Source organism: Marmota monax, unplaced genomic scaffold (genome assembly GCF_021218885.2).
Source record: "Marmota monax isolate L192 unplaced genomic scaffold, Marmota_monax_Labrador192_F-V1.1 WCK01_AAM20220418_F8-fsc00046, whole genome shotgun sequence".
NCBI classification, from domain to species: domain Eukaryota; kingdom Metazoa; phylum Chordata; class Mammalia; order Rodentia; family Sciuridae; genus Marmota; species Marmota monax.
In genome coordinates this window covers 10,465,951-10,489,406 of record NW_026692486.1, presented here as the reverse complement: position 1 = coordinate 10,489,406, position 23,456 = coordinate 10,465,951, and the positions used below count along the sequence as shown (strand labels likewise).

The 23,456-nt window shown below is 33.4% G+C and overlaps 1 protein-coding gene across 3 annotated transcripts in view; it reads left to right on the top strand.

Annotated features, from left to right (window-relative positions):
• The window catches only part of Znhit6 (zinc finger HIT-type containing 6), a 68,327-nt gene that overhangs the window by 23,365 nt on the left and 21,506 nt on the right, over nt 1-23,456 (top strand). For all 3 annotated transcript variants that reach the window (XM_046443275.2, XM_046443276.2, XM_046443274.2), the window contains 3 exons: nt 7,658-7,726; nt 9,091-9,171; nt 12,782-12,859. In XM_046443275.2, coding sequence (XP_046299231.1) covers nt 7,658-7,726; nt 9,091-9,171; nt 12,782-12,859 — 228 coding nt within the window. The remainder of the gene's footprint in view (nt 1-7,657; nt 7,727-9,090; nt 9,172-12,781; nt 12,860-23,456) is intronic.

Sequence of the window (23,456 nt, the reverse complement as noted above, 5' to 3'; positions counted from 1 at the left end):
TGCTCCATCCTTGACAAAGGAAGATCATTCATTTCAAGCAGGTGACAAAAAAGACTTCCCAGAAAAGAGGACTTGAACATATTTTGGAAGGACACGGAACAGTTTCTATGTCTAGATTTTTATCCAGAGATGAAAGTGATCTGGTGGTGATAAAATCAGATGCAAAAGCAAAGAATTTAGGACAATCATAAGCAGTTTGATGTGTCTAGAATATAGGGCGGGAATTGATGAGTGATTGGGAATGAAGCTGGAGAAAAGCCCATTGAACCATGCCAGGAAGGTTAGTTTGTATCTTTCTTGGAGCAGAAATCTTCCTGTTCCTGCCAGTGACCCATATCCAAGTATGGATCTTTATAATCTGTTCCTACCTGATTTCCGCTAGATAGTCAATTGAATGTACACATACTGTTCCTTCTTGTAAATCCTGGGATGTTTTCCTCTTGCACATATCCTAGACATCTGTGAAAGTACACCTGATAGCTTGTCTTCCCCATTATGTTTCCTTTACCTAAGTTCCTATAGTACCTATTTTATTCACAGTTAATATGAAACACATGCCAGTATTTAGGACAGGTATTTATTTTTGGTATGCGTTTATCTGCTCTGCCTCCTACATGCTCTTACTTTTTTTTAGGGATTCCATAGGCATTTTGAAGTGGACATTTTGTTGTCGTTGTTGTGCTTTTTTATGCATTACAGGAAAGCTAGCATTCCTGGCCCTTGCCCAGTAAAATTCTGTGTTCCCCACTCTTGGAACACTTAAAACTGCCTCCCCATTTCCAAATGTCCCTACTTCACCCACTGCAAGTAAAGAACCACTTTAAGTGCTTAAGTTCGCATCAATTGTGTGAAGTATTCTTTTTCATTTCAGTCTTCACCTGCTACATTCATTTTCTTAGTGTACTGTCTACTAAAGCCAATACCACCTAGTTAACCTGTTTCCTTTTATCATGTAGTAGTGGTACTAATTTTTAAAAGGGCAAAAATATGTTACTGGAACTTTTCAAAGTATTTTCATAATGATGTGAGACATAAAACTGTGGTTTTCATTCTCCCAAATTTTAGATATTTTAATCCATTACTAAGTAACTAAACAGATCCTTTGTATTCATCCAAAAACATTTATCATGGTATTAATTCTATTAACATAAATTATTTTATGAGGAATAGTTGCAGTTATTTTTGAGATTTCAAATCTTTATCTCAGAATATGTTTTGAAAGGCTAAATGCCTACAAGTGAAGGATTATGTAGATGTTTCATACATTGTTTTTCCTTGGAATACTCCCAAATTTGGTAGATTTTCTCTAAGCTTTAAATTAAAATAAGATTTTTATAGTTGACACTGGAACAAAATGTTTTTTTAAAAAAAATTCCATCAAGTATTATTTTGTTGCTTCCAAATGTAATAGTTGATAATTTTTTTTTCTTCTTTTGCTATTGATTGTAAGTGAAAAACAAAACCTAAAAAGAAGAAAACTTGGGTCCCTTCTATCAGTTAAGATGCTTTATGCTGCATGAAATAGAATGCCCAGTTCAGACTGGTTTGAGCGATTACGTATTTTTTAAAAAGGGCAGTTTGGTTCTTATAACTGAATGTCCAGAGGGAAGGTAGACTTTAGGGTTAATAGATACAATGACTTGATGATATCATCATGGACCATTTTATTTATGATTCTTCATTAAATCTTCTGTGGTGTCTCCTTAATCCTCATGGCTGTAGAGTGCTACTAGTAACAATTTGGTTTACAGTAAATATCCATAATGAATGCTTTTCTCAAAGCAGTATTATATAGGAAACCAGAAACTCAGCACGATTAAACTGTGTAGGTCACATGCCCAATCCTGAGCCATTGTGCCCAGGAAAATATACTGATGTTGTTAAGCCAATAGGAATACACAGAGGATAGAAATGGGTCCATTCCTCAAAGTATAGTTATAGATTAGAAAGGATGATAGTGGAGTTAAGGATAGTTGCATTGCAAACAAAATGTCCACTATCTATTTCTAAATGAGTTTAAAATATGGAGGCAAATATTTGAAATAGGAAATAATCATGATGTATTTAAATGAGTAGTACAGAAGATACATGGTTTATTATTGAGTTTTCATTTCTAGAAAGTTCAAAATAGTGTACTCTAAAGTTACAATACTCTGGGTTCAAATACCAACTGCATCACTTTCCAACTGAATAATGATCTTAAAGTAATGGCTGTCCTCTTTCTATCTTGTGTTTTCTTTTATATAATGAAATAATAACATTTACCTTCTAGTGTTACAAGGATTAAATGGATTAAAGATATAAATTTAGAACCATGCCTGACATACAAAAGGTACTTAATAAACTATTGTTATTACTATTACTACTTGTTAGTGTGGTAGTTTTTATAACCTGTAGTTTTTATAATTTAGTTAGCGATATAGTATTATGAAAATCAGACGTGGAAAGTCTGGCTTTTGCTTAGCTCATGGAGTGTCTTAGTCTATTTTCTTGCTGTAACAAAATACCTGAGAACATGTAATTCACAAAGAATAAAGGTCCATTTTCATGATTCTGAAGGCTGGGAAGAGCCTTGTGCTGGCATCTGGTGAGAGCTCCCAGCTACAATATAACATAGTGGAGGATAGCACATGGTGACACAAAGCAAGCTAGTCAAGAGATAGCTCCCTTTTACAACAAAGTCACTTCCACAACAATCCATTAATCCATTCATGGGTTAATGCATTCATGAGGGCAGAGCCCTTACTACTCACTACCCTCCCAAACAACCAACTTATCAACACTGCTACATTGGGGACCAAATTTTCAACGAGTTACTTGTATTTAAAAATTAGAAGTAAAAATCTTGAACAGGCATATTTGAACTGACATGATATATCAATGTGATTCTCAAAAGTCATAAGTACAAACAAGGACTGAAAAGTTGATGTCCCAAATATACCACGAAACACTTTTCTTAGAATTAAGTAATAGGATGATGGATTTCCCTCTAAATCCTTCATTTCACTCTTCTTTAAAACCTTTATGTTGCATTAACTATAAGATAAAATCCATATTACTTACAGAGCATTGAGAGCTCTTTATAATATGGAATTAATGCACATGTCTAGTTTCTTCTCCAGCAACTAAACTGGAATTCATGGTAAGTACAATTTGCTTATGGACTCGTGGCAAAATAAGTTACAGAAACTAATATTTCTGTTCTAAGCTTCATAATTCAGGACATGGAATTGAATGTAAAATTACAATGATAATAAAAACAACATTTTGAGTGCTGTATTGTAAACTCTAGACATATTTACTTATTCATTCTTGTGATACAGTCTTGTTTTGCCCATGTTGTGAGAAGACTGAGTCAGAGATTAAGTCTCTTGCTCAAGATCATATTAAGTAATAAATTGTTAGAATGGGATTCAAACACTAGGTCCACTTAACCTCTCCTCTGTGCTACTTGCAGGCATTATAGTATTGTAAACATTCTTGCAGTGTACAGTGTCAAGAAAGAACAGGATGCTTTCATATAAATTGTGCAATGGAAGGGAAAATGCAGTACCCAAGATTGTTGGTTGACTTGTTGCCCTAAAAAAATGTCTGCCTTGGACCTGTCCCCTTCTTTGTCTCTGTGTTCTTGATCCCTGGTGAGCTCAGAAATGTTCTTTGAATAAATGTTGGTTGATTGGTGGAGTGCAATGGGAATTAGATGTGTTTTTATTTATATATATGTATGTATATGTGTGTGTCAGGAATATTCAAGCTTCTTTAAACTTGGTATTAGAAATCTTAGTTCTTAAAATTTAGCTTCCATATGTAACTCTTAATTGTGGCGTGTTTCCTAGAAATATGTTTTTTAGGCTGTTAAAATAATTAGATTTAAAACCTCACTTATTATTGGGTAGTAATTTCTAAGATTAAAAAGGAGACATCTTAAATGAATAATTCTAATAAGGAAATATATTTAAGTTTAGAGAAAAAGATTTAAATTATTCCTGTTCTTTCTATCACTATTATCTGACACTTTCTCATGAAAACATCTTTGACTTTGCTGATTATTAAAAAATAGCAAATCATGTGAAAGATTGTTTTTTATACACACATTTGAAGAATTGAATTAAGTCCTTTTATAATGTCTAGAATTAGTGTAGTTAAAAGTTTGGGGTATACTTTCATACTTTTTAAATCCATGATATATAAATCTGTATTTTAAATATAAATATCGTCAATAAACATGCACATATTTTAATGTCAGTGCATATAGTTCTTCCACTTTTATGGCTGCTTAACATTCATTATGTAGACCTACATGATGAATTTATTTAACTAACTTTCTGATGGTGTACATTTAGGTTGTTTCTAATTTTTTCCTGTTATAAAATGTAGCACAGTGTACATTTTGTACATATCGTATTACTTGCCCAATAATTTCCTTGCAGTAAATTTCTGGAGGAAAGAAAAACTGTTGAGGCAAAAATATATATTTTGTAATTTCTGAATTTTCCTCTGTCTTTTATGAAATCAAATTACCAGAAGTGTGTATTAGCTTATACTTCTTTCAGCAATGGAAAGTGTTCATTTTGCTACACTTTCTTAGTGCAAATCTGATAGGTAAAATAATAATATCTTTTAATGAGTTAAAACATGATTGCAGTACCTTTAAAAGGATCTGATGACTTGATTTGCATCTTGTTCTGTGGGATTCTATAGTGTTTCAGATATTCAGAATGACAATTTTGAGTCATGAAGTCAGAAGGATAATTGAGTATATGGGCCTAAAACCCCTACACAACAAATATCTTTTCATATACATACTGATTTCTTGAACCTGTGGGAAAGAATGAACCTTAAGAGTTTCTAATAAGCAAAAGAATCATCCTTAACAGTTTCTAACAAGTAAGAATTAATATAAATAGGTACCCTGTATAACTCACTGAAAATAAGTGTAAAATAATATTTATTTTCTTCATTTATTATACTTGTCATCTCTTTCTCAATTTTTTCTGCATGATTGCTTTCTAAGGAGGCTTTTTAGATATTTCCCCCTAACTGTCCCCACTGTGACATTTGGATAACATATAAATATATTACCCCATAGGGTAATGCTGCTCTTATTAGCATGCCATATATGTATGCACTTGTATTGATATTTGGGGGAAAAGCAGAAAAAGCTTTGCTCTGCATGAATAGTTACTTTGGTTTCGTGGGGCTCAAAGAAAATGTCAGTATTCTGTAACTTATCAGTTGTCCAAAGGGAACATTAGGTTTAATAATTGCCACTGTTACTTTAACCAGCCCGTTGTTAAACTCTAAACATATGCCTTGGACTACCTAAGTTTTCTAGAATATTCAGACACAGTATTTCCATTCTTAGGAAAATTAATATGCAGAGGGCACAGTGAAATTATTGTGATTGGAGACATTTTATTGAATTTAGGGAACAGTATTGTTAGGAGTAATAGTAATGCATTAGAAGTAATAATAAATGTTCAAACCTCTATCCCAGTGGTTTTTAAACCTCTGTCCCAGTGGTTTTTAATTCCATGAGGATGTTTACAATGTCTGGGAGCCATCTTTAAAAAATAATCCAAGTAACATTACTGGGATTTTGGTATATGTATTTTTTAAATGGGACATATATATAATTATGAAAAATGGGTAACAAACTTAACTCTTTAAATCTTAGGAAGAGATTTGGTTGACTGTGTCAGGACTTAAATGAATTTCAGGAACACTAAAGAATTGAAAATTAACTTATCCATTTTGGCAATTCTTTATATAACACCCTTCAACTTACTTTTGCCCACTTTGGATTGAGGTATACTAAAAAAAGATAGCAGTCTTAGAAGAAAAAAATGCATTTTATGTCTTTGGAGAAAAAAAAATGGGTATGGTGAGTGTTCTTTATATTCTGTTTTTCTTTGTTCTTGAAATATTACAATATCACATTTTAAATGTAAACGTACTTTTCTTTTGAAATTTTGTACATCTATGAACTGAGGCCAATATATAAAGATTTTTGTAGTTGTCATAAATTAACAATATGTATATAATAAAATAGCAGTGAATGACTTCATTATTACCACAACTAGTAAACTACAGCAAATAAAATTATTTCCAAAGGTCTTTTCTCTTTCTGAAAGTATCAGAAAGGTGAATGGTTCTTGCTGTTATTCAAGCAATTATTGGGGTGATAGAGTATGATTTGCAATTCTACAAGATGACAAGTCGGTGCTCCTTTTTTCCCCCGTATGAGTTAACATGGAAAAATAAGTGTATTTAGAAAGAAACCATATTATTTATTAAGAGTAACAAAATCAGCTTATGTTTTTATAAAGAAAGAAAATAATATTACATATACCTCTTAGTACTAATATTAGGCTGTATGCCTGTTTTACAGATACGGAACATTGTCAAGTGTTTTGTTTTGGAAGAATTATTTCAATCTAGTAATGGTTGCGTCTGCATTCAGAATTTTGCCTCTGCATTCAGAATTTTTTTTAAGTTGTTTTCCTTGTGAGATTTTAGACATCTGACCTTTGGAGTAGTGAAAGTGTGGTTTTTGACATTGTTCTATTAAAAAAAAAAAATCCGTAACATGATTGTTTCTTGTATAAGTGCACTTTTAGTATAAATATAATCAAAGATATTTTTCTCTGACTTATGCCAGAAACAGACTCATTATTAAACAAAACTATATTCAGATCTGTGATAACTTGCTGTAATGGAGGGAATATTGCTTGGGTTTATGGTATTATTATCTGACAAAAATTGATTAGGTCATACAGATACTTGGTGGAAGGTGACACCTAGCTTGCATTAAAAGAAAATTATTTTAGGTTTGGGGGCTTTGCTTCTAAGAGGTAGATATCAAAAAGTCACTGATTGTGGCTTGGAGGAGATGTTGCCAGCTATTCACTTGCCAATAAGTTGTTCTTCTAAGGCAGGAAAACACTGTGTAAAAGATATCGTTACACTATATGAAGATATAAATTTCTATAGTGGATTCAGTGTTTGAGCATTAGATTTCTTTTAAAAGGGACTGGTATAGTATCACTAAATTTAAATTTGTTAAATAGGACATATAGTCATTTTTCTAAAATCAAGTATTTTTACTGTTGACCTTGTATCAAACTAAAGTTTTCACCTAAAAGCATAGAAACTCTAGCTCTGAGTGCATTTTGCTTAGCAACCAGCTTGTTGTCTACTGTTTTGCTATTGAATGCACGTACTCATGCCTGAGAAATATATCTGCAGCCAGCTGGACTCAACTGGACAATACTTCATTCACCTAATTTCCAGACTAGTCAGGCAAAGACATCAGCTCATTGTATTTAGTCATGAGGAAATTTATTTGTAAACTTCAAGTAGTAGCACATGGATCTCAAAAGCCTCTGAATATGAGAAAGGCCTTCTAGTTCAGGAATGTGAAGTCCTTGGAATTCAGAAATGCTTCACTTTTTTTCCTCTTAATAATGCTTCCAAGTATATTATTTTAAAATACATAGCTTCTAAAATCCTAGAAAAGTGCAAGTATCTCCTAATAGGAAAGAGAGTTTAAATTCTAAGAATAACTTTAGAATTGGCCTCAGTATTCAAAATTCTTCATTTGTGTTTAAACTTTAATTATCTACCTTGATCCTCACATGGTCATTTTCTCTCCTAGAAAACAAAAGTTTTGTTGGCATGTAAAGCTCCAGTTTCCTCAAAGTCAAGCTGAATACATAGAAAAACGGTATAGTATAACCACTTTCTATTAAGAACCAATTTGTTTTTATTTTAAGGCTCTGTAATTACAATAAACTGTTAACTAAGCATATGTCTGGCAGAATGAATAACTTGTGGTATGTCATACAATGAAATACTAAACAGCACTGCAAATAAATGAGCTCTGGCTGTGCACATCAACATGAGTGAATCTCAGAAAATATGTTGAGTGAGAAGTGCAAGTCAAGTTCAGGAAGAATGCATAGACTATGAGAAGAAAACAAAAAACCTCCCCCAAACTGAATAGCGTATTTTTCAGGAATACCAACATAGGTGGAAGAACTCTAAGAGAAATGATTTAACATAAAAATCAGAAGAATGCAAGGCTGAAAATGTTGTTTCTTAGACTAAGTGGTTGTATAGGAAATGAAAAGTGACCCAAAATTGTAGTATGCAGAGTTTATTACTATTCACATTATAGTATATTCTTCAAAAAATACATTATTTTAGACATGTGTCTGTAGTCATAATTGGGATTAATTTGCATGAAGTTTGTTGTCCTGCTTTTTCAGATTAGGAATGTATTTAAACTGTTATTCAAAATTTTAATGATTGTGCTATTCGATTCCTTGGTTTAGGAGAGTTTTAAAGTTGCTGTTTAAGTAGTATATTTAGCATATGTCCACATTATACACAATGTCCTTTCTTTGTAATTGGGTTTTAGTGAAGAACTTTGCTATTTGAAGCTGCATGCCAAAGAGAAAGGACTTATTTTATAGATAGGAATATGTAGCCAGTAGTATAAATGGATATGTGGAAGTGGTTGAGGAAGGGTTATTGTGTCAAAAATATCTTAATTTTGTTTATAAAGCTTTACATGTAAGTTTAAAATAGTGTGCAATAGGAAAGTTGGAAAACTTAAAATACTTTAATTCCAGAAAAATTATTATAAACTTTTTAACCTGGCCTTATGATTTAGAATGATAACTTGAACATGCACTAAAATTAGCATATTCTGAAACCATTCTTGAATTTATTTTTTATTTCTAAAAGTTTCAAATATATTACATATTGACTTCTCTTTTTTTTCCCCTGTTTGAGCACAGGTGTGTTAAAAGAGGCTTCATATTTTTATAATTAATTTACAAGGAGCTTTTCAAAATGTTTTTTTAAAGACCTTGTTAAATATACCCAAGAAGTCTTTTGTAGCTTTTTTCCTATGTAATTTTTGCTTGACAGGATATTATATTTTGCCCAGAATAAAGTAAAAGTTTTTGTTCAATTATTTAAACAATAACAAAATACCCACAACATTTAGTAATTCTAAGTTAACACCTTTTACAGCAAATTATAAATAATAATCTAGCTGTTTTCCTTTTCTTTATTGAAAAGAGTACCAGAGGATAAAACTATTAATGAAATTCTAAAACCTTACATTGATCCTGAAAAGTCTGATCCTGTTATTCGTCAAAGGTATGTTTAAAAACTCCTATTAACTGTTTGAAGTAATTAAAAGTGTTGAAGTATATTTTAGTTGCATATTTATTATGGAAAGCTATGGCTATATCGGGGCATGATATGTTGGTGCAATTTACTTTTCCTTGCAATTTACTATTTCCTTGGTGTTTGCTGAGATTCAGTCCATATAAGTAACATCAGTAGCTAACACTCATTATTTACTGTGTCCTGGACACTCTTCAAAGCAGATAATAATAAACATGCTAACTCATTGAATTCTCACAATATCCTTGTATGGTAGACTAGAGGTATTATGCCCCTTTTAACATACTGAGCAAATTTAAAGTGGTTAAGTAAACTTGGACAACTAATAAGCATGAAAGCTGGGGATTTCAAACCATCAGTCCAGATTCTGAATCTGTACTCTTAACCTTTAAACTAAGCTGCCTTTCAAGTTGAACCAAAGACTCTGAAAATTAAGACTTTCCAAGTAACTATTAAACACAGGAAATCCTGCTTCAGCCAAGTCTTCATAGAACTTAGTAAGGTACACTCTGCCTCCTATCCAGAAATACAGTATGGACAAAAGTAGTTAACATAGCATAGTGGAAAGATTCAGTCATGGATATCCAAATTAAAATAGCTGGCTCTGTCCCTTATTAACTGTGTGATCAGACTAAATTACCTAACTTCCATGCTTTTAATTTTTCCATCAATGAAATAAGAATGGTAATACACACTAGATAGGGTTGTTATGAACCTTAAAAAAATAGCACATTCAGAGTTCCTAGTACAGGACCTAGCATATAGTAGGCAGTGCTTAAGAAAGGAAACTATTATTGGTGTATGAGTTATTAGTGCTCCTGGGCAGGAACCCAGTTGACTTTATTTTCACCAGATGGTACTTGCTTTGAATATGAATGCTTGGATTGTGCCAGAGTAATTTGGTATTCAAAATTTGAACTGTAGATTCTAAAATGTCTGATCTGGTCCATTTCTAATTAAGCCTCATATTTCTTTTTTTTTTTCTAGGAATAACTTCATTTAGGATTCTTAGTTGGTTGCATGTAGATGAAAATTCCTGAAAACCCACTTGAACAATAATTTCAAGCACAGTATACTCACAGATTATATACATTTGCCAAGGCCATTTTAAGAGCTTAAATATTTTGCAAACTTTACCAAGACATATAGTTAATGAATTTCCAGAATGTGCCTTACAAATACCATTGAGTTAGAAAAGGAATCAGTGATTCTACAAATCAATATAATTATCATACTTTCAAAGCATATTGCATAAAGCCTAGATTTAAGAACTGTAAAGAAAAAATAGAACATTAATTTCCATTGGAATATTCATGGACTCAAAACCTCTCTCTCATTTCCAAATTTCTGAGGTTTTTCTCTTAGTTACTCTTCCTGCTTCCACTTTCTTCTTTTTTTTTTTTAATTGGTTGTTCAAAACATTACAAAGCTCATGATATATCATCTTTCATACATTTGACTCAAGTGGGTTATGAACTCCCATTTTTACCCCAAATACAAATTGCAGAATCACATCGGTTACACACTCAACATTTTTACATAATGGCACATTAGTGACTGTTGTATTCTGCTACCTTTCCTATCCCCTACTTCCCCCCCCCTCCCCTCCCATCTTCCCTCTCTACCTCATCTGCTGTTGTTCAGTTCTCTCCCTTGTTTCCCCCCCCATTTCCCCTCAAAACCTCTTATATGTAATTTTGTGTAACATTGAGGGTCTCCTACCATTTCCATATGATTTCCCTTCTCTCTCCCTTTCTCTCCCCCCACTCGTCTCTGTTTAATGTTAATCTTTTCCTCATGCTCTTCCTCCCTGTTCTGTTCTTAGTTGCTCTCTTTATATCAAAGAAGACATTTGGCATTTGTTTTTTAAGGATTGGCTAGCTTCGCTTAGCATAATCTGCTCTAATGCCATCCATTTCCCTGCAAATTCCATGATTTTGTCATTTTTTAGTGCTGCGTAATACTCCATTGTGTATAAATGCCACATTTTTTTATCCATTCATCTATTGAAGGGCTTCTAGGTTGGTTCCACAGTCTAGCTATTGTGAATAATGCCGCTACGATCATTGATGTGGCAGTATCCCTATAGTATGCTCTTTTAAGATCCTCAGGGAATAGTCCGAGAAGGGCGATAGCTGGGTCAAATGGTGGATCCATTCCCAGCTTTCCCAGGAATCTCCATACTGCTTTCCAAATTGGCCTCACCAATTTGCAGTCCCACCAGCAATGTACAAGTGTACCCTTTTCCCCACATCCTCGCCAACACTTATTGTTGTTTGACTTCCTAATGGCTGCCAATCTTACTGGAGTGAGATGGTATCTTAGGGTGGTTTTGATTTGCATTTCTCTGACTGCTAGAGATGGTGAGCATTTTTTCATGTACTTGTTGATTGATTGTATGTCCTCCTCTGAGAAGTGTCTGTTCAGGTCCTTGGCCCATTTGTTGATTGGGTTATTTGTTTTCTTATTTTTTAATTTTTTGAGTTCTTTGTATATTCTGGATATTAGGGCTCTATCTGAAGTGTGAGGAGTAAATATTTGTTCCCAGGATGTAGGCTCCCTATTTACCTCTCTTATTGTTTCTTTTGCTGAGAAAAAACTTTTTAGTTTGAGTAAGTCCCATTTGTTGATTCTAGTTATTAACTCTTGGGCTATGGGCGTCCTATTAAGGAATTTGGAGCCCGACCCCACAGTATGTAGATCGTAGCCAACTTTTTCTTCTATCAGACGGCGTGTCTCTGATTTGATATCAAGCTCCTTGATCCATTTTGAGTTAACTTTTGTGCATGGTGAGAGAAAGGGATTGAGTTTCATTTTGTTGCATATGGATTTCCAGTTTTCCCAGCACCATTTGTTGAAGATGCTATCCTTCCTCCATTGCATGCTTTTAGCCCCTTTATCAAATATAAGAAAGTTGTAATTTTGTGGATTGATCTCTGTGTCCTCTATTCTGTACCATTGGTCCACCTGCCTGTTTTGGTACCAGTACCATGCTGTTTTTGTTACTATTGCTCTGTAGTACAGTTTGAATTCTGGTATTGCTATACCTCCAGATTCACACTTCCTGCTTAGAATTGCTTTTGCTATTCTGGGTCTTTTATTTTTCCATATGAATTTCATGATTGCTTTAAGCCTCATATTTCAACTTTTGATAAAAAATATTGTTCAAACTGATCCAGACTCAAGTAACATTTCAAGCAGTATTGATAGTTGAGTTTCTTTCTTTATAATTGATAATCTACTTGTCATCGTTAGTCATACACTTGGCAGTAAGTCAAAATACCTGTCACTAAATTGGATACATTTGAGCAAAAGTATGTGTAAAATAGCTGTTATTATTTTTACACATGTTTGTTGAAGCAGGTATTTTTTAATTTAAGATGTTTAATTGAACAAAGAGAAGAAAAGTAATTATTTTTCAGATCCTTGGTTAAGAAACATCTTTACTTCTTTTCTGTGCTTGGATTGATGAATTTTTAAGTATTATTAGCTGTTCATAAATGCTTAGTCTTTATAAAAACTGTCTTGAAAAGTACTAAAAATTAATTTTGCTTTCTTCAATATGATGTTTTTATTTCAGGTTGAAAGCCTACATTCACTCTCAGACTGAGGTCCAAATTTTAATGAAGGTTGAATATATGCAGCAAAACCTAGTAAGGTAAAGTTGCTCCCTCCCCATTTCTTTAAATATTTTTTAATTCTGTGATATAATTAATTACCTTGATTACCTTACATAGCTAGTTGTAAAATTATCTGCCTGTCAACCTAGACTTATAAAAATAATTTTCAAGTAGACCTGGTGCACATACCTGTAATCCTAGCCACTGGGATAGACTGAGGCCAGAGTATTGTAAATTAGAAGTCAGCTTCAGCAGTTTATCGAGACCCTATCTCAAATTTTTAAATAAATAAATAAATAGAACTGGGAATGTAGCTCAGTGATAAAGTGCTCTGGGTTTAATTTCTAGTACCTAATAATAACTTTCAAATTAAGATTCTTAAATATTAGACTTACAATTGTAAATTTGATTGAAAAATAAACCTAGTTAGAATATTTCAAAATATTAGTTACAACTAAAAGATTTCTAAATTTCATCTTAACTTACTTCAAGAAATGTTCTATAATATGACATTTGATGAGTTCCAATTTTCAAGACTTTAGAAATAAGAAAACATGCTGGACTAACCACTGAATATATTGTAGTTTGAAGAATACTGCACAGAAATGTGAAGAAAGCAGCATTCCAGCAAACTATGACTTGAGAAAGTTAATAATACCTTCAGGTTTTGTTCATTATTAATGGGATGATAAATTAGACTGAGACTCTTCACAAAGTGTACCTAAATGCCAGTTATATGTCAGCATATTGAATTGCAGAACACTGATCTTTACAGACATGTGTTTCCCATTGTTTAATTAACAAAAGCACTAGATTAATTTGATAGATCTGGTCAGTTTCTTCTATGATATGATTTGCTAGTTTAGTTTAGATGTTGAAGAGTTCAAGCTATGAAAGCATCACTGGATTTGGATCCCAGCTTCACCTTTTTCTAATTATGTTAACTTGAGTTAATTACACTTGCCTTAGTTTCCTTTTCTCTAAAATTGAAATAACAAAGTTTATCATGAAAGAAACACATGATAAATGCATGTTTTTATTATTACTAGTGTTATTACCAATACTGTTATTTCTACTGTTGTTACTGATAGATGTATTCTTATAAAAGATCTGCATGTTAAGATTAGAAGATTCTATAAGGCTAAGGCCAGCTTGGGCAACTTAGTGAGACCCTGTCTCAAAAAAAAAAAAAAAAAAGCAATTGTCCTAAATTATAATAAAATACTTCAAATTATAACAAAAGGACTCAGGAAAGTATGTTTTAAGGACGGAAGCTCTATTAAGAAAATTTTAACCATTAATAAAATGAAATATTTTTTAAAAAAGACTTATAGCTAACAAAGGATCTTAAAAACCACATCTGACCACTTTTCTTACCAACGTATCTCAGATCCTCCAACTTTATATCATTCATCATGGTTCTCTAATAAAAAATTCAAATTATCTATCATATGGTTCTTTCTGTATGCCTCTCAATTCAATATATTTACATGTAGTTTGTGGTCCTTTCCTTCTTCATGCCGAATCCCAAACAAGAGAAAATAAGTTTCTGCAAAGATAGTTACCCAGAGTTAAAACGTCCATGTTAACCAAAGTCAGTAGTTCTTAAATTGGGACTCAAGCACTTAGGTAATTAACAATAAATACTGGTATAAAGGATAACATTGTTTCAGTTTTTAGTAAAATCACAAAAGGAATTCCATATAACTCATTTTTTATTTTTAATTTTTTATTGTTTTAATTAGTTATACATGACAGTAGAATGCATTTATGCGCTCTGATATATCATACATGGATGGGATATAATTTCTCACTTTTCTGAGAATATATGTTGTAGAATCACATTGGTCATGCAGTTATCTATATACATAAAGTAGTAATGTCTGTCTCTTTCTACCATCCTTCCTATCTCCTCCACTCCCCTCCCTTCCCTTCCCTTCCCTCTACCTAATCTAAGGTAACTCTAGTCTTCTCTTGTGCCTCCCCGCCACATTGTGAATTAGCATCTGCATATTAGAGAAAACATTGGGTTTTTGGTGTTTGGGGATTGGCTTATTTTGCTTAGAATGATATTCTCCAACTCAGTCCATTTACCAGCAAATGCCATAATTTCATTCTTCTTTAAAGCTGAGTAATATTCCATTGAATATATATACCACATTTTCTTCATACATTCATCTACTGAAGGATACCTAGGTTGGTGCCATATTTTAACTATTGTGAATTGAGCTGCTGTAAACATTGATGTGGCTGCATCACTGTAGTATGCTGATTTTAAGTCATTTGGGTATAAATTAAGGAGTAGGATAGCTGGGTCATATGGTCTTTCCATTTCAGGTTTTCTGAGGAATTTCCATACTGCTTTCCATAGTTGTTATACCAATTTGCAATCCCTCCAGCAATGTATGAGTGTGCCTTTTTCACCACATCCTCATCAACATTTATCGTTTCCTATATTCTTGATGATTGCCATTCTGACTGGGATGAGATGAAATCTTAGTGACTTAGTTTTGATTTGAATTTCTCTAATTGCTAGAGGTGTTGAACACTTTTTCATATATTGGTTGATTGTATTTCTTCTGCGAAGCATCTGTTCAGTTCCTTAGCCCGTTTATTGATTGGGTTATTTGTTTATTGGGTGTTAAGTTTTTTGAGTTCTTTATATATTCTAGAGATTAATGCTTTATTGGAGGTGCATGTGGTAAAGATTTTCTCCCAGTCTGTAGACTCTCTCCTCACATTATTGATTGTTTCCTTTGCTGAGAAGAAGCTTTTAAATTTGAACCCAGTTCATTTATTGAGTCTTGATTTTACTTCTTAAGCTTTAGGGCTCTTGTTAAGGAAGTCAGATCCTAGGCCGACATGGTGAAGATTTGGGCCTATTTTTTCTTCTGTTAGGCACAGGGTCTTTGTTCTAGTGCCTCAGTCTTTGATCCACTTTGAGTTGATTTTTGTGCAGGGTGAGAGATAGAGGTTTAATTTCATTTTGCTACATATGGATTTCCAGTTTTGCCAGTACCGTTTGTTGAATAGGCTATCTTTTCTCCATTGAATGTTTTTGGCATCTTTGTCTAGTACGAGATAACTATATTTGTATGGGTTTGTCTCTGTGTCTTCTATTCTGTACCATTGGTCTACATGTCTATATTGGTACCAATATCATGCAGTTTTTGCTACTATAGCTTTGTAGCATATTTTAGGTTTGGGATTGTGATGCCTCCTGCTTCATCTTCATGCTAAGGATTGTTTGGGCTATTCTGGGTCTCTTATTATTTTTCCAAATAAATTTCATTATTGCTTTTTCTATTTCTATGAAGAATGTCATTGGGGTTTCAATAGGAAGTGCGTTAAATCTGTATAATGCTTTTGGTAGTATGGCCATTTTGACATTATTAATTCTGCCTATCCAGGAGCTTTGGGGATATTTCCATATAATTCATTTTTAAATTGAAAGATTTGCCTGCTTCTCTTTAAATTGACTTTTGGTAAATCATTAAATAATTCTATTCTCTCTTGTTTTATTTTCCGTGTTTCTTCTTCAAGTTCAGTTTCTTTCTTAACATGGAACATATTTTATCTACTTAGTTCATTTAAGTGTTACTCGTGTTTTATACCATGGTGCGCGTTTGATGAGTATAGTACAGCTTCAGTCTCATAAGTCTACTAAGAAAATATTTCTGATGGTCTTTATAAAAAATAAAATAGCTTTTTAGTTAGTTGTTTCATTTTCTCTAAGCTATAAAACTAATATATACTCTTCTAGTCTTTTCCTGACAACCTGGTGACAGTCTCTGTCTAGTCGTTTTGAATACTGCTATACCACTCTGAACATTTGCCAACTCCTTGTCATATAGACTGCAAGTCTATAAGAATAACATAAATGGCTCAGAAGGAATGTAGAAGGAAGACAGTATAAATGTTGTCCAAATTGGATGATGAAATTTTATTCTTTTATGTTTCATGCGTGTAATTTTCGTTATAAAGATATTCCTCCGTTTTGTTTTAAGAAAATAGGACAATTTAAGGAACTTTTTACTCATAAGAGCAGTAAGGAGAATAAAACCTAATGCCTCATTGTTTCCTTTTAATGTGTTTATCTGTTCTTAAATAATTGCAAATAGCAGTCATCAGGTATTAATTTAATGACTATATGGATAATTGTTTCTTTTTTTAATTAATAGACATGTATTTGAAACACCTTACTCACTTTTTAAAATTATTTATTTATTTATTTATGGTTTAGTTGTTGATGAACCTTCATTTATTTTTATGTGATGCTGAGGATCGAACCCAGTGCGAGTGCACTCACACATGCTAGGCAAGCGCTCTATCAATAAGTCACAACCCCAGCCAGCTTACTCTTAAAGAAACAAATAATATCTATTTTGGTCAGTTTGGGTGCCCATTTGACCACAGTCACCATATTTACCTGTTCTCTTAGGTATTTCAACTTCTGTCTCAAAGCTGAGGAAAGCAATAATTTATATTATTTTTATATAATTTCAAAGAAGAAAAATTTTGTTTTTTTTCTTTTGGTTTTGTTGGTCTGGTTGGTTAATTGGTTATTTTCTTTTGCTGATTGTTTTCATTTTAATTCTTCCTTTAACTGAAAATGGAGGTTTGTTATATGTCCATGTCAGTCAAGACAGATTGAACTGTGGCTAATGAAGAAATATGTCAGCTCACAAAGCCAGTCAGACTTGACCCTGGTAGATTATACTCTTCTTCCAAAACTCAAGGAAATCAAAATTTGTATGCATACTTAGGTTAGAGTACAGGACCGACTACTTGGAGTCCAGAGAGTATTTATTTTTAGTTTAAAAATGTGTACTATACCCAGTGGCTTGGGAAACTGAGGCTGAAGGATCATGAGTTCAAGCCAGTTTCAGCAACTTAGCAAGACTCTTGTCTCTAAATAAAAAATATAAAAAAGGACTGGGGATGTGGCTCAGTGATTAAGCACCCTTGGGTTCAATCTCCACTACCAAAAAAAAAAAAAAAAAATGTGTACTATGCATCTCTGAAGCAACAGAGGATGGAAATTTTAGCTTGTCCTGGCAGACCAAGGTTTTCTAGAAGAGTGGCAGAAATGTCTATCAGATGACATGATAAAAAGTGCAGCATTACATAGGAATTCTGAAATCAGGCTGCCTAGAAACCAGAACTCAGAAAGATACCAGTCAAACTGATAAGACTTATTTTAACAAAGAGCCAAAATGGGGCAATTCTAAACCCCAAAAATGTCAAAGAAGTTCACCAAAATAAAAGCCAGATGACTTCATTGTGGGCATTCAGTTTCTTTATGCTTTATTTTCCTTTAAGGTTCTTTACTCTCTAATTTTATAACCTTCCTTCTTTAGGGTCCAAAAGAGAATCACATTGGACCTTCAAATATCTTTTTAATCCCTAAAGGGGAGGGAATGCTAGATCAATAAAATAAAAGATGGCAGTATTCAGTATGAGGCATTCCTAAAATAGACTATTTTGATACTAAACTTAAGCCAGCCTGAGTAACATGAGAAGAACTTCGTGTTACCTGTGTAGAAAGCTTGTCCTCCAGATTTCCCCATTTGAATATTTACTTGGACTAAATGATATATGGAAATACCACCAGAGGAGAGGAAGGGAAAAAAAGTTATGACCTGGGCCCAGGAATTTTGAAACTTTAAATTGCCCTGCTATTTAACTTTGAGTAGTGATGGCATTGCTTGAAGACAACAACAAAGTGAAAAGTTCTAGTTGCAGTTGCTTTTATCCTGAAGGTGGGGTACATTTGTATATTTCTGATTATTAAGTCATTCCAAGAGACAATTATCCTAATTTCTAAAGAACCTCCCAATTTTTATGAGTATTTGCTAATCATGAATAATAAAATTAGATATTGCAGACATGTATTTAGACATAGATTTTTTTTATCATAATTTTTTTCTAGTACTGGTAATTTTTTTTTCCTTCCTTGATATTGGGGATTGAACTCAGGGACACTTAACCACTGAGTCACACCCCCGGCCCCTTTTTTACTTTTTTTTTGAGATAGGCCCTCACTAAGTTGCTTAGGGCTTTGCTAAGTTGCTGAGATTGGCTTTGAACTTGCCATCCTCTTGCCTCAGTCTCCCATGCCACTGGGATTACAGGCGTGCGCCACTTCGCCTGGCAGTACTGATGATTGAACCTAGGAGAGCTCTACTACTGAACCACACACACACACAGCCCTTTTTAATTTTTGTTTGAGAGCAGGATCTTACTAAGTCACATGAAGCTGACTTCAAACTGTGATCCTCCTGCTTCATCCTCCGGAGTCACTAGGATTACAGGCATGTGCCACTGAGCCCTGCTGTATTTTAAAAATAGAAAGATTTTAAACCAGTGTTCTCAATATGATATATTGATAGGCTAAGATGAGCATTCAGAATCTGATTGCATACATAATTATTGTTAAATCATTAAAGGAAAGTGCATTCACATAACACCTGAGTCTGGTTTTGTTTTTGTTTTGTTTTAATATTTATTTTTTAGTTGTAGTGGTTAAATACCTTTATTTTATTTATTTATTTTTATGTGGTGCTGAGGATCAAACCCAGGGCCTCATCCGTGCTAGGCAAGCATTCTAATGCTGAGTCACAACCCCAGCCCCTGAGTCTGGTTTTGATTAAGCACACTCAGTCTTCAAGTCATATAAATGAAAATTTAAGTTTACATAAGAATAAGTAAGATACAGTTTTGTTGAGTAGGGAGAACAGATACACATACATATGCTATTATAGGCTTGTGTTAAGTGTTAAGAGGCTTACAAGGGAGGATAGCAACTATCCTTGTATTTTCAGAGAAGGCATTATAGTGGATATATTGTTTGATCCTTACTAAAGGTAAATGGTCCATGGCAAGAGGAGGGTATAAAAGGCCCCAAGCTGTGAAACAGCATGTTGTAAAAAAAAAGTCAAGTAAGTGATTTGAGGAGGTCTGAGTCTATAGAGGTGTGCAGAGCAGGAACTTAAAACTTTTTTTTTTTAAGTTAGGATGATGAGTTAGTTCAGGACCAAACACTAAATGCTACATTTGGATCTTATTTCATTGGTAGTAGGCAACTGTAAAAGTTAAGCAGAAAAATTGATTAGATCTTGGTAACCAATTTGCTGTAGGAAGAAGTGAATAACAAGCAAAGCTGACTAAAGTTTCTGGCATGGATGCTGTTTACAATGAGATGAAAGTAACACCAGCAGAGACTTAAGATGTGTTGAATTTCAAGTACATGCAGAAGCATTTTCTGGAATGTTATTTCCCAAAACAAAATTACCTTCCTTACTAATCCTTATTACGATCTCTTTAGAGTAAAATTATGTTCCAACAAGAAATAATATATTATCCTTCCAGAGTGTATAATTTATGGAGAAGTAAACCACCTTCTTTTACTTTCAGAGATTCAATATTAGATTTTGTAGAACAAAAGTCTCATCATTATAAATATTAAATTTATTAAATAATAAATGTAAATAATAAAAGCAATTATTAAGTCATTGTTTCTTAAGCATAATCCAATTTATGAAACATTCAAAAATAACTTTTTTATTTTTATCCAGAAACCTACATCAAAGATTTTTCTATAAAGTCAAGATAGTGCTTTAAATTTGGTAAAGACCTTAGAAAGTTACTAAACTTATATTTTCCCATCTGAAAATTGGGATTGAAACGGGAATGATACTGCATTGTTTTGAACATTAACTTGAGTTATACAGTCAGCTACTTAGCATAGTGCCTGACACACAACAAAGTAAATATGTATTATTAAAGTATTTTGAGTTGCAGTTAGAGAACCATTTATTGAAATGACTCAACGAATACAAGAGGTTGTTGTTTTTGATGTGTTTTTTAAATCCCGGAGATTACTTATTGAAAAAAAATATATATTTTTAAAATAAAAAGTTCCACATGACTGACAGGTAAATACATCATGCATCATTTTTTAATAGCAACTTCTTTCAACCAAAAAATTTCTTATACTTCTGGAATGCATTCTAAGTTAAATATTAGCTATATTCCCAACAGGCCAGTCACCACTGACCATAAGGGAGCAGGTACTTGGTCATGTAAGTTGTACCTTTTTTTTTTTAGCATAGATTGTATATTGCAAGAATATGAAATTTCAGTAGTTCAAGATGTCATCAACTGTTATTACTGAACAATTGACTTCCAAAATAGATGTATTTTCAGCCTTTCCCCTAAGTACCAAATACTGGTATCCAGCTATCTTCACTTACATATTTCATTAAGTCTTAAGTTCAGTATATCTCATTGTAACATACTATTTCTGCCTAGTATGTATATTGTATTAAATGGTTTGACTATGTTCCTGGCATTTACTAAACAATCAACAAATAATGGTATTTATTATTGTCATGATTTTTCTTCTAGTAAGCCAGAAGCATCTTTGACTTCTTGGCTTCTCTCCTACTACTATTCTATACTTAACTGACCTCCCTACTAGTCTTTTATGTGTCCTCTCCTCATTGTTTCTAGTAGACTGTTGTTTACTAGTATCTGCAATGAGCCCATTCCCTTCCTCCAAGCTGGACATAATTTCCTTATGCTTTGCACCTCAAAAGATGTTTTATACTTCCCATAGGTTCCTACAATCCTGTCACATATTTACCATAATAAAACTTAACACATGTGATGGTAAACTCCCTTTTGAAGACAAGTGACTGCCTTAGACACCTTCATCTTTGTTTCCTACTCTGCTGTCAGTGACCTTCCCATAGTACCTTTAAATCTTAATTCTTTAATAAGTAGTATACTAATTCATTTAAATGTGTATTCCATGCTGTATACTAGGTTTTGATGCCATTTTAATATTCTAAAGCAAGATGTAGACAACTTTATGTAAATAGCCACATAGTGAATGTTTTTGGCTTTGTTGACCATATGGTCACAGTCAACTCTGCCATCATAGTGCATAAGCAACTATGGATTATGTAAATGAATGGGCATAACTGTTCCAGTAAAACAGTACAGATGAAAACAGTGGGTCTGGGTTTAACCTGCTAACCATAGTGTGTCCATATTTCCTCTAAAGGATTTTATAATTGATCATTTGTGGTTTTTTTAAATCATTTAACCAGTTGAAGGCTTCATTTCTCAGAACACAAAATGAGAGAGAGATTTTAACAAGGACCCAGTATAATTAACAAGTTACTTTGAACTTTGAAAAAAAAATAAATAATACTTTCTCAAAGGGCAAGCTTTTTTTTTTTTTTGCAAGCTTTTTGATATATGAACTTGACCTAAAGTATCAGTGGACTAAGGTTAATCAACTCTTCGCTGGGCACAGTGGCACACACGTGTAATCACAGTGCCTCAGGAGGCTAAGGCAGGAGGATTGCAAGTTCAAAGCCAGCCTCAGTAGTTGAGCAAGACCCTGTCCCAAAATAAAAATAAAAAAGGATAGGGATGTGGCTCAATAGTTAAGCATCATTGGGTTCAATCCCTAGTACAAAAAAAGAAAAAAGAAAACAAGATTAACCAAACCTGTATTATTCATTTATTCAGTTAATATTCATCGAGCCCCTTCTGTGTGCCAGCACTATTCCAAGTTTAGAGGTAATAGATATCTAAAAGACTAGCCTTCATGGAGCTCTCACAGTCTAGGAGGGGAAATGAGTATGTGGTAAAGCTTGCAATAGATATGTATTTAAAATATAACACATAAACGTTTCCTGTTACGGTTTGGATCTGGAATGTCCCCCAGAAGAAGCTCATGTGTTAAAAGCTTAGTCCCTGATGTAGCAATGTCCAGAAGTGGGGCTTTTGGTAAATGATTGGATCTGGAGGGCTGTGACTTCTTCTGTGGATATCCATTGATAGCTAAGTGGACTCCTGGAAGGTAGTTCAAACTATAGGCTAATGGGGCATAGTTGGAAGAAGAAGGTCACTGGGGCCATGTTTTGGGGACTATATCTTATCCCTGGCCCCTTCCTCTAATGCTCTCTCTCTCTGCTTTCCTATTGCCACGAGCTGACAGCTTTCCTCCTCCATGCCCTTCCCCCATGATGTTTTGCCTCATCACAGGCCCAGAGCAATAGAGCCAGCTGACCATGGACCTAAACTTCTGAAACCGTGAGCCAAAATAAACTTTTCCTGTTTTGTGTCAGTTATTTTTTGGTCACAGTAAGGAAAAACTGACTAGCACAGTGCCCAGTGGAGGTTATGAGTATCTCTGCAATGGACACCCAGAATTATTTTTTGATGGAAGCACAAACCAGTTACACCCTAAGTCAAGGGTGTATGCTTTAAAACCCAGCCACAGTTAAAGAATTATCTAGGCTTTGATTTCATGAATATTACAGAAACCATCACTTTTTAAAAGGTTATTACCCTGTTGTAGTTGTACATATTTTATTAGTTGTTTCCTATTATGCTAGTTTTGTTAATAATTTTGGAACATTTTTTTGTTTGAAAAGCAACCAGAAAAGGTACAAGCTGTTTCTTTTGGATGATTTTATTTCCATGCTTAGAGGGTGTTTTTTAAATAAAAAAAAACTTAGGTTACTTTAATTTCTTTGGAACATTATGGGTCTTTAATATGATTTAAATCATATTCTGTGAAGTTAAGAGTTAAGATACTTTTTCCTATTCCCTTAA